The 12,569-nt window shown below is 41.3% G+C and overlaps 1 protein-coding gene and 1 non-coding gene across 2 annotated transcripts in view; one reads left to right on the plus strand and one right to left on the minus strand.

Moving 5' to 3' along the window:
* Positions 1-4,437: 4,437 nt before the first annotated feature.
* The window catches only part of slc12a3 (solute carrier family 12 member 3), a 77,147-nt gene continuing 69,015 nt past the window's right edge, over positions 4,438-12,569 (plus strand). The window contains exons 1-2 of the mRNA XM_070897903.1: positions 4,438-4,743; positions 6,572-6,703. Coding sequence (XP_070754004.1) covers positions 4,438-4,743; positions 6,572-6,703 — 438 coding nt within the window. The remainder of the gene's footprint in view (positions 4,744-6,571; positions 6,704-12,569) is intronic.
* trnaq-uug (transfer RNA glutamine (anticodon UUG)) lies at positions 7,597-7,668 on the minus strand. Its single transcript has one exon. It is a non-coding gene; the product is annotated as a tRNA-Gln (tRNA).

Raw genomic sequence — 12,569 nt, forward strand, 5'->3', positions numbered from 1 at the left:
AATCGTTGAATAAACTTCCGAGTTATCCGGGGAGGAGATCTTTCTATTTAATATTATTAGAAAAGAGGAAAACCTACATAAAACTGACCAGTACTGGAGACCATTAAATCCAGCTTTGAGCTGGGTCTGCTAAATGAACACTGCTTTTATCGTTCGTTCTGCTGGTGCATTTTAGATTATTTACCGAAAAGTGCTTGATTGTAAAGTTGAATGTTTAGAGAAAATTCTTTGCTTTTTTATTTTCTAAATGTGCAGATAAATTTTGATTGCATAAAGATACATTAGATAACTCGGGTTTTATAACCACCATGGATACGATTCACAGAAGAACCAGATTGATTGACGTGCCACTATCAATGAGAACTCGGTATTGGTGCAGCAGCTGGTGTTGTGAATCAGGCCGGCAAAAAGCAACTGCTACGATCCGGCTATTTCACAACACCAGGGTTGCATCATACTACTGTCTTCACTACAAGATCTGTCGCTTTGAAAATATCCTTGTACCACTCGACAAATGGGTAAGTGAAAATCACTATATCCTCTTTAGGTAATTGAATGATTTCTTTTTCAAAGAAAAATCAGTAGCATATTTACCGATTGTAAGGTGACACATTGCACCCCCGCTCTAGGGCACAATTTCTAGGCTATGATGACCCATCTCAATTTTATTAAAGGGCAAGTGTTGAGCAGAAGCCAGGTGTTTCCCTACACAGCGCGAGGAGCAATGGGAGAGCGTGTTGTGGAGTATTTATTGACCTTTCAGCCTGGTGGAAAGCTACAGAACTAAAGTGGACAAGCTGGGGAGAGGCCAGCAGCATCTGATCAGCTAAAGTATAATGGACAGTAGATGGAAATCATACAATGACAACCATTTGGACCAGTATTTTGAGATCTGTAGCAAGGGTCTGCAACTTTGACCTGAGGATTTTCAGGAATACAGGATCTTCATTGGATCAAGTAAATGATGTGTCTGCAATTAATAATTGTGCCATGTATTTGATATTTTGGTTGTCTGTTTCTTTCTGCGCCATCTCCTCCTTCCCCCTCCTGTAAAAATGAAAATCTATTGCATTCAATTTTATGCAAAATAATGTGGGAATTGAATTTGTAACTTCTGACTAGCTAACTAAAAGTAACAGATTAACTGTCCTCTCTTTTCTTGTTCAATAGCATTTGCATTGTTAAAAGTTGCAATCCCTCCTCTGCTAGGGGAAATGTTTCCTTTATGCTCTAGTCTCCTCTTCCCCCATGTCTCTCTGGTGAGAGAAATGTTTCTATATACTGTAATCCCTGTGCATTCACATAGCACATCCCCCATAATGTATACAAAATCTAGAGTGTCAGCTCTGGCTAGGTAGCACACTCACCTCTGAGTCGGAAGGTTGTGGGTTCAAGACCAGGGACTTGAGCACATATATCTAGGCTGATACTCCAGTGTAGTGCTGAGGAAGTGCTGCACTGTCGGAGGCCCTGTCCATCTCTCAGGTAGACGTAAAAGATCCCATGGCACTATTTCGAAGAGAAGCAGGGGAGCACCTGGCCAATATTTATCCCTCAATCAACATAATAAAAACAGATTATCACATTACCGTTTGTGGGAGCTTGCTGTATGCAAATTGGCTGCCGCGTTTCCTACATTACAACAGTACACTCCAAAAATACTTCATTGGCTGTAAAGAGCTTTGGGACATCCAGGGATCATGAAAGGCGCTATATAAATGCAAGTCTTTCATTTACCTTCATCTCTAGGTTTATTTGGATCGAAATATTCAACTTATAAGCTTGATATGACTGTTTTAATTGTTTTAAAGTAGATTGTGATAACTGCATTGTACCTGCTTTTGAAAACTGATGGTCCTTGCTAGTTTAAACATATTTGTATAGAATCGAAAGCATTTTTAGGAAATGCCAAATATTACCAGACAGAAAAAATGTGTACCAAAAATGTGAAATTTAACTTTTTATAAGAAATGAAAATGAGCCAATTATTTTTATTATATTTATAATGTCATATTTTAATCAAACTGTACTAATAAACTCTTGGTATATGAATCCTGAATGATGTGTATGTTAAAGTATAGAGATGTGAATTGGAGACAGCACTGTAACAGAAGAACTGATTAGTTTCATGCTGCTATACAATCTAAAAACAACATTGTCTTGTATAAATTGTAATTTTTTTGAATAATTATCAAATAAAATTGAATATATTCTGAGTGTTGTCAAGTAATTTTTAGGAGGTGCATAATTTAAATTTAAATGTTTAATAGGTATTTTAAAGATTTTTTAGTTTTACTAGAGCCAGTTGAGGAAAAAAACAGACTGCATTTTTAATGTGAAATGCCATGATTATTGACTTGACATAGTGACGCAGAACATAAAGGAAATAAATGCCTATGTAACCAGTTTACTGGAAATATTACCACTGCTTCTTTACTTAATTACTATAACCCTTGAATATGAAATTTAAAACACCTGCAGCATTGAATGCACAAAATCAATGAACCAAGCTTCCCAAAGGCAAACGGCACAGGGTTTTGTTTTCACTTTGTTCTTATGTAAATGTAGTTAGTACTCGGGTTATTATGTTCATCTCTTCCAACTGGAGAAAAAGTAAAACTGGCCACAAAGAAATAAAGTTACGCATTTAGAAGAGTAATACCCAGGAATAATTTCAATATAGCAATCCACCCAAGATCAAACACAGGTTTGGATTCACATTTACTATCTTCACAATCAACCTGAACTTCAAAATTAAATCTCTTTCTTCCCTCTTTACACACTTAAAACAAAATTGCAAAGGCTGTGCCTAATGTTCATTCAGTTTGATATGATGAAACATGAATGAAATACATTTCATATTACCTGGTATTTTAACACTTCTAAATGACTGGGTTACTTTGAGAGGTGGAGTAGATTTTCTTTTAAACTCATTGGGATAGTGTTCCACAGTCACAGGTCCTTTTGGTACTTGGCCTTGAGTGTTACTAAAGGTGAATATAGGTGACACTGATTCTTACATAATGTCCACCGTGCACAATTTCCAGCAGAAGTTGTTGAATGGCCATCAGGAGCATAAACTCTAGCTTTGACCTCTCCAGTCAAGGCCAATTGTACAACCCCCGTCACTGTTCAGTCTGAGATCTGCTAACTCTGTGCCGATATAGGATCAAATTTGGCATTTTCCTGGAGAGACAGCTTCATGATGATGCATTTCTTCTGAAGCCCCTTCTGTGAACATTGCATTAAGCATGGTACAAAGCATTGAAGCTGGATGTCTAGAATATCAAGGCTGATGCGTGGCAACCTATCCAACATAGCAGCTTCCACCATGTTGAAGGCAAATAGTGTCATATAGCTGGCGTGGAACTTTGTCAAGGCAGGCTTGAAGGTGTTACCTGGAGGCTGGCTATGAGCATACACCAATTGTGGGTTTTGGTGCTTGGCATAGTTTGGGTTGTAGAGATGCAGTTAATTGAGCCACTGTTGGATGTGATACGGTGTGAGAAGGTTGTCAATGCACTGGCACACTTTATGTTGAGTTGTGAGGAGTTCCTGCTATCCTATTGGAGTGGTTCCAGCTAAACAAGCGCAGGATCCGGCTGTAAACCCCTGCACATACTTGGGGCACTTTAAGTCCTGGCTCTTAACATCCTGCAACTAAGCTCTCTGTACACGTGTTCCTAAAGGAAAAGCAGGTGCACCTCATGTTAGGAAAACAGAGTGTAGTGTGCGGATTTCGTTGTAGCTTGGGTTGGAGATTCTTCAGGTTGGTGGTGGGTTTTGACGAATGTCCTTCAGACCAAAAGAAAACGAAACTGGATAATACGTTTACCAACGGCGCCCGGTACTTCATTGGCTGTGAAGTGCTTTGAGGCGACCTGAAGTTGTGAAAGGCGCTATATCAATGCAAGTTCTTTCTTTGGGGAGCTTATTTGAAACCATTTTTTTTTGGTCCACTTTGAGAAAGCATTGCCCACCCACCCACCAGCGGTTCCTTCCAGTTGTACTTGAGGTCTGGCTTACCTCTGCCTCCTTAAACAAGTTGTATGGAAAGGAGTCGGGGAGGTCACCTCTGGCTTTCTCCCAAGACTGGTTTCATATCCCTCGCTGATGTATGTAAATGATCCCACTTCGAAGTAGTTTGGACAAAACACCAATCGCCATTTAATGGTTCTCTTACCGATGTAAAAATGTTTATCAGATCAATGATCGAAGATTATTGCTGACCTTTGTAATAAACTTCCTTCCTTGTGGCTTTGTTTAGCCACCATTGCCCTACAGGGTTTGTTTAATGCATTGGTGCTGTTACATCGCCATCTCCGTCCACTGTAGGTCCCCACCAGTTCCTCGGGTATAAAAACCCTCGCGGTTTAGCTTCAGGTGGGACTCCTTCCGATCCCTTCATCCCGCCCCACCACACTGAGAGTCGGCTCTATGGCGGATCCCGCAATCTCCGAGAGCTCGGTGGTGGTTCCTAACTCGGGAACCGGAGGCCTTTCCCACGGCAGGTTCCGCATCAGCAATGATGAGGACACCAAGAACATCTACTGCCAGCCCGAGCCCATCTACGACAGCCTGGGCGCCAACAACCTGACCCAAAACAGCACCTTCTACCTAAGAACCTTCGGCTACAACACCCTCGACGTGGTGCCCAGTTACGAGCATTATGCCAACTCCCAGCTGCCCGGGGAGGAGAAGAAAAACAGACCCACCCTGGAAGATCTGCGCTGCTACATGATGGTAAGGGGCTGCACCGCCGAGCAACTGTGTGCCTCCCAAGAACCTGTCCATAAACTTCATTTTCTCCAGACTTGGGTCCAATTCCAGTTCTAGTCAATGTAGATTATCCAAACACCCAGCTGCCGGGTGTTTCTTCAAGACTCAACATCTAACTCTTAACGTTCATTCTAATTTGCTCCCCCCCCCCCCCATAACATTTCGAAATGCATATTTTAGTATAGTTTTCTAACTTTTCAGGAGTTCATCTGTAATTCACCTGCTTCAGATTTTTTTCCACTTTCTTAAAATGCATCTTTATATTGAATTCTATTTCAAGTCTTTTTTTCCTCTTTGGGATCCTTTAACCCACCCCCCTTTTTAAATATATAATTGTTGTATAAATCTTGACCCATCAAAAGTTCGTCTTCCAAGCATCATTAACTTAATTCAGATCCCTGGGGCCATTCATAGTCGGTTGAAAAGTTCTATTTCGAATGAAGTGCTGATGTCTGAGTTTCACGGGCCAAGTTGTCCACTCTTGTCTGACCATGCTGAGGTACATGGGCACTGACACTAGACTGTAATTCAGTGATGGTTTTTGCTTTAAATATAGTTTAGAATAGTTTTCATTGCTGTGGAAATGTTTTAAAAAATCTGTAATCCTAGTTCTATTCTGATCTCTCCTCTTGCCTCATCTCCACTCCATTACCATCTGCTGCTCAAATGGATTCACAGATTCACACTAACTCAGCCCAAATCCCCTCTCTTAACTCTTAACTTTCATACATGATCTGTTTTTAGCCAACTAAATTAAAAACAAAAAAACACGCTGAATAAGGAAGTAACGTTTAATTGATGCCAAACTGATGTTTTTATAGTTTGAATATTGTTGGGGAGGAAAGACCGAGCAAGGATGATGAGTTTATTCTTGTGTCCTGTCTAGGAGTGCAGAAGAGGTGCCAGAATAACCTCCCCATGGGAATCGTATTCAGGCTATGGATAAGATTGGGCTTTATAGAGAGTTGAGTTGTTGAGAGGGGAAGAAGTCTTTGGCACTAAAGAGGAAACTAAGTTTCCTGGAAGTAGCTTTACCAATTGGGAAAACATGAGAACTCCATTTGAGAAGATAAAAAGGCTAGGAATGCTGGTAGATGAAGAATGACTATGGGTGAAGCTATCCAAAATAAGGGTATGGGCTTGATTTGTAAGTGGCCAGAAGAAGCATGAACTGAGAGAGGATGGAGTACGTTTGATCGGAAGGAAATTGATGATAGTGGAATGAAATAATCAACAAGAATAGATAAGTTTGGGTAACTAGCGGAGAAGTTTGTAGATATGAAGAAAGAACAGAGAGGGAGGTGGGACCGATCCCTAGGAAACGTTTAAATTAGTTAGAGGATGAGTCATTAACCACAGCCCAGAAAGAGCAAGTTGAGGAAAGCCATGGACACAACCTTGGCAGGAGGCCATCTTTTGATATCTTGCTTAGAAGTGGACAGTGTGTAGTTTTAAATAGTTACCATCATGTGAGTGACGAGTATTTTTGTACAGTGAAGTTGTATAAATGAGAGTGAACTAAAGACACAAAATGCTGGAAATACATGACAGGTTCAGGAGCATTTGAAAAGAGAAACAGGTTAATGTTTTGGGTAATGGCCCTCTGTCAGAAGAGCATTTTCTGGTCATATTTCAGATTTTGAGCCTTTGCAGCTTTATTTTATACAGTGAATGGGGAGTGATTTTGTTCAGCAGAGGTCTGCTTAGACCTCACTCCTCTACCAGATGTGCATTGATAAAAACTGGATAATTCATGTTACTACATTATTGAAGTTATTGTATGACCTTCCAGGATAGGGGACAAAATCCACCCCCATTGTATGAGAATCGAACTGATGGTGAACGTGGAAAAGGGGAGATACAATTAAGCGGCAATAAGCTTCCAGAAGAACCTGTCCGATTTGGCTGGATAAAAGGTGTAATGGTATGTCTAATTTATTCCCCAAACTACTGCCCTACATAAAAAGTGAATTGGTCTGTTATGTGCTAGAATGTTTTTTTCCTTCTTGACTGCCAATTAGTTTCTAGTGGGCAATATTCCATAGCAAGTAATATTACAGACACTGGAACAATCCTTTACTGTCTTGGTGACATATTAACAGTTTAATACAGGTGATGCATTATATGATGGAATGATCAGTCATTGCCTAGCAATACTGCTAAACAGCTGCATCCAGTGTCCAATAAGAGGAGAAACATTCAGTTATCTCTGATAAACTGTAAAAGAAGATGGCAATTAAAAAAATATTTTTGATCTATGCCTGTTTAAGGATTTACTTGCCGCGCATCATTCCCAAGTCTTTGCCTTTCCAGATGTATTTGCAGGGATGTGTGAGGACACTTCAGGATGTGTTGCTCTCTGATGTTCCCTCCCTATGGTGAGGAGCCAGGTGTCATCTTGGTGCATTCCCCCCTAACAGTGTGCCATTGGGGGACTAATATCAGGACAGGCCTCCTCCACAGTTGTGAGCAGACTGGAATTATGGGTATTCTCAGCGAGCACATCTGAAAAATGGACACTAGCATATCTGTTCCTGGTGTCAGATCAGTCTTTTCATGTTGACAGAAACCCAACAAATACATTCACCTGGTATTGTTTGGCAGCTCTCAATCAACAAGTGTTAGAGATGTCTGCCCTACATGATGACTACACTCACTGAGCAAATCCACTCCCGTTAAATTGCTGTCTGTTTAGGATTGTGGAGAAACCTTTCACAGAGTCAAGCTCCCTGCTAAGATTTAATAAAGGAATCAAGTCTTTGGGAAACATAAGAGAACAAGAGCTTTTCACTAAGCTCAGTTACCCACTAAGAATTCATGTTCTACCGAGATTTGAACTCGGATGGCTGGATTCAAAGCCCAGAGTGCTCACCATTACACCATAGAACAAACGATCCAGTTACCCACTAAAGGCAGCTCCTCCTTCAACAGGTGGCATTAATGTTGCACTTCACTGTGCACCTGAAGCTGAGTGAAAAATGCTGCCAGTCAGGGCCTCCTCATGGATTAGCTGGTTAAGGTCGTGAGTAGCTGAGCTTTCTGGACTAGAACTATCTTAAGATTCAATCCCTGATCTATGCGGAGCTAAAGCGGTTTAATTGGAATAGCACCACCATTGGGCACCGATTTTTTTGGCGCCCAGTGATTTCTTTGGCGTAAGTCGTCAGTTTTAATATTTACCAAAGTCTTGGCACCAGCGCCGACTATCAGCACCAGAGATTTTGGCACTGGTGTACGTAAAAAAGTGAATCTGCGCCGTTTCTGGCCATTAAGGCCATTTTCCCCTTCACTTTTTTTTTAAACGGCGCACAGAGACATTGGAGCCCGTTTGGAAAAAGCCGACCTCAACTTAATGAAATCAGTGCTGACCCACTTCTATCCCTGGCCAAAGGTCCTCCACATTTATCTGAACAAATAACTGCAGATAAAAATAAACCAGGCGAAATGAATCTTACAGATGAGCCTTTTCCATGGATGAGGCAAATTTCAAAAAAATCTTCCAGAACAGCCTTTTCCCTCGAAGTCCCAACTCCAGGCAAATTTCAAAAGATACTTCCAGGCACATCAAAACATTCAGAAGCCCTCTTAGACAAAACTCCAGGTACATTGCGACATTCGGAAGAGTCTTTTCCACGCACCCGACCCGAACCGCTGCTCTCACTGGCTGAAGGTCCCCCACGCAAGACTGCAACAAATTCCAGGCACATTGGAAAGGATCACTGCATTATATTAAAGACTGGATATTGATTTTTGTTTTTAAATAGTCTCCCTTACAGTTGCAATGTTTATCTCAGTTTGCATTTGAAGACAGTGTTGCAATGCATAGGTTGACCTGAATAAACAATATATTTTAAGGGATATTTTATTAGTGTAAAAATGTTGTTATCCACTAGAATAGGGTCTGATCAACCATTTGAGTATGTTTACTACCTTGTATTGAAGCCTGCCTAATGACAACTTGATTCCCAATCAGATGTTCTTACCGATTAAAATTAATAATTGATTAATTGGTGTAGATCTTATTAGAAACTCTAAAATATCTGGACTCTCTGCAGTAGTTACTGCAAAGAGCCTGGTCATACATGAATTGAGCATTCAATTTGGGTGAAAAATTGAATCCCGCCAAAATGTGTCTGTTTGTTTGTGCCACTAGGCTCCTACCATTCATTAACTGCCTCAAATTGGGCTACATTTGAAAATCCTGGCTTTACAAGATTATATACTAGTACTAAGGTGTTCATGGATCTTGACTTGTTCTGGGTCACTGATACATATACCATAGTCCTGTATTGTTGGAATGAGGTACATGTATCAATGACCCAGAACAAGTCAGGATCCATGAACACCTTAGTACTAGTACAGTTTATAGAACGTACCCCTGTTTCATTTAAACATATTGGTTACAACACAGAGGCCATTTGACCTCTAGAATCCGTGACATAATCTAGAAAGATTTTTTAGTGCTGGATTTAAAAAAATAATGTACAGGATTCTGGTTAAATGTCAAAAATAAATATGTTTTATTACACATTTCTCCAGTACAGTTGTACTTGCATTAACTTAAATTATCTTTTAACTTTAATAACTTTAATAAATTTTTTGTCAAACATTTCAATGAACAAACAAACAAGCCATCTCTCTTCCCTCTTAGCGCTGTGTGCCACTCCTGCCCCTGTTGCTGCTTCTATGCTTAGCTGTGCCCATTATTGCAGACTTCTGCTTCCTCGCCCCCCCACTCCAAGGTTTTTTCTGTTTTTTTCCCGACTGCGTTTGTTATTGGTGGGGTGCAATAGGGATAGAGCTCGCAGACGTCATTGTGGAAGCCCGGGTTCCTCTTCGGAATCTTCCTCAGCCTGTGGATCAACTCCCAACTTTGGTCTGGGGTTAGAATGTTAGTGGCAGCAATGACAGCCTGGGTGTGCCCCCTAATTCTGCTACTACCTCTGACATTCCCTCCCTCATTTGTCCCGACCATGTTGCCACCTGTAGTGACAATCCTGCAATTTCTTCCCTCACCTCACCCATTCCTCCAGCCAGTGTTGTTACTTTATGTTTCAGACCCGCTAATTCTACTCTCAGCCCACCGAAGGTTTCCAGGAGCAATCTCTCCCACTCATCCCCATGAGCTGTCCTATGTTCCCTGCATTTTATGTTTCTGGTTCCGCTCTCCCTTCCACCCTCCTCTGCTGTCTCGCAGGTGTGGCTTGCTGCGACACACTGGGACGCTCAGATGGTACACCTTGAAATGTCGCGTCGGTTGATTCGCTCAGGAAAGGGCTTGGAATCCTTGAGTGGTTCACCATCTCCAATTCCAGCGTAACCATCTTGGTATCGGAGTCTTCCTGCTGTCCTTCATTCTCCTAATGTAGAATATCTGGACTGACGGCTTCTTGAACATGCTCTTCTTCTACTTCAGTTGCATCTTCTGTCTCCTCTTGATGCACAACATCTGCAAAACATATCAGGGATGCTTGGTTAGTAGCAGGGAGGAAAGGGAAGCATAGCCAGCACACACAGTACTTAACATTTAGCCAACCCAGACTGAAATTTTGAAGGCTTACCCTCTCTTGGTTAACTGGGCCCAGCTTCCACCTTGGTGACTGACCTTCTCCTGTGAGATTTAATCATATCAGCGATCCTCTCTTCCATGGCTATTAGTTGCAACCTACTTGCCGGACCTTCTCCAGTTTTTGACCATTCTTGTTTGATCTGTGACACCATCTTCTGCAAAAACGAAAACAGAACTTCTGCAGACACACACACATGAATCACATTTACAGATGTTATTGCAGTGCATAAATATAAATGTAAATAAATTTAAATAAAAATATTACTTAGTCACTGCTTGTCCGAGGTCCTGCCACTTCTTTTTGAGCTGAGCACCGCTTCTCGGGGTAATGGACAATGCATTAAACTCTACTGCAACCTGGTCCCAAACATTTGCAAGTATAGAGGGCTTAAGTTTCTTTTGGTCGAATCTCCCTGTTAGATCTCTTAATTTCCAATGAAATACGAACTCCGATGGTAGTTTTAACTTTTTAATACTGGCAGAGAGCAACAAACTGCTGGCTGATTGCCAGTTTCTTTGTCTTACTGAGACACATGCTCAAAATGGCTGTACTTTATACCTGGATCAATTTACAGAAAAGAACTCGCCTTCTTTGACCTTATTGGCTCAATTGAAAATCTTTTAACGTTTTATTGGCTCGCTACCCAAGGTCCGAAAATGTCAAGTTGATTGATGAGTTAATGCAACATGTTGAGCAGCACGTAGCAGCTTTGATTTGGGGGTCTGTGAATTTTCACAGTCTGTCTAAATGAGCCTGTTTGAATACTCTATCAATCCCCCCTTTGATTCTTTCACAAACTGAATCATAAAACTTCAGGTATCACTGATTAAACATTCTACAAAATAATGTTAATAGAGTTTCCTTCTAAAATTTGTTGATGTGTTTCGCCACATGTCCGGACTAGTAGCTTCCACACAAATTTACACCAACCCGAGTTCCATCGTGGCCACAATGGAAGTCTGGTTTTAGTAGGTTAATTAACCTTATTCCAATTTAATCCAAATCAATATCTTAATTCAACTAGTAAACAACCTTTCCTTAAGCATAACATAAACAAGCAATATAAAAGTAAAAGGTATTTACATGTAATTCCCTTGCTACCCTACTATTTCCCTTTGGTGCAGAGGGTCGGCTAGTAAGAAGTAGGCCTATGCCTAGAATACCGACAATCAATACTACAGTAAATTTATACATTTTCGCAAAAAGTAATTGTCTTTATTAGATTTCAGCTTCAGTTACGGGTGCTCGTTTAACGTGTGAAGCGTGGATCCAGGCTTTCTTTCCTTGGACTTTAACAGCTGCCTGGGTGGTCAATAACACTTGATAAGGTCCCTCCCACTTGGCACCCAAAGGTTCTTTATGCAACTTTTTCACATAGACCCAGACTCCTGGGATGATGTCGTGTCCTCCTTTGGGTGGATTACCCCAAGCTGCCAAAACCTGTCGGGAAACAGAACTAATAGCATTGGTTAAGTTCTGACAGTATGATAACAAAGTGTCACTCATTAAGTGAACATCAGCTTTCCGTAAATCGATAGTTCCTGGCAGCGACATGGGTCTTCCTGTTATAATTTCAAATGGGCTTAGACCAGTAGTTCTGTTCGGGGTTGCCCTAATGCTACATAGCACTATTGGTAGTGCCTGGGGCCATGGTGTTCCTTCTTGGTGATATTTGGCAAGCCGTTGTTTCAGAGTTCGATTCATTTGCTCTACTTGTCCTGATGATTGTGGATGATAAGGACAGTGTAAATCCCATGTAATGTTCAGTAACCTACAGACTTCTTGGCAGACAGCACCTGTGAAGTGTGTTCCCTGATCTGAGTCAATGCTACTCGGAACTCCCCATCGGGGAATGTAATCCTTACACAAGACCTTTGCAGTGTGATTGGCTGTAGCTCTTTTAGTTGGGACAGCTTCTACCCATCTAGAGAATCTGTCGACCATGACAAGAATGTTAGTGTATCCTTGGCATGAAGGAAGAGATATATAATCAACCTGCAGATGCTGGAATGGTCCGACAGGGGCAGGGGGCCTCAGTTGGGGCATTACCGTGATGGGTCCAGAATTATTTTTCTGGCAGACCACACAGTGGTCTGTTACCAGCTGGGCATGTTTTTTAAATCCCCGACCCCACCAGCTTTTCTGGAACCGTGCCGTCATCTGTTGTGAGGCCAAGTGTCCCCACGAGTGGATCTGTTGAGCTAAAAAAGGCATAAGCGC

The sequence above is a fragment of the Pristiophorus japonicus genome, chromosome 13 (assembly GCF_044704955.1).
Source record: "Pristiophorus japonicus isolate sPriJap1 chromosome 13, sPriJap1.hap1, whole genome shotgun sequence".
Classification (NCBI taxonomy): domain Eukaryota; kingdom Metazoa; phylum Chordata; class Chondrichthyes; family Pristiophoridae; genus Pristiophorus; species Pristiophorus japonicus.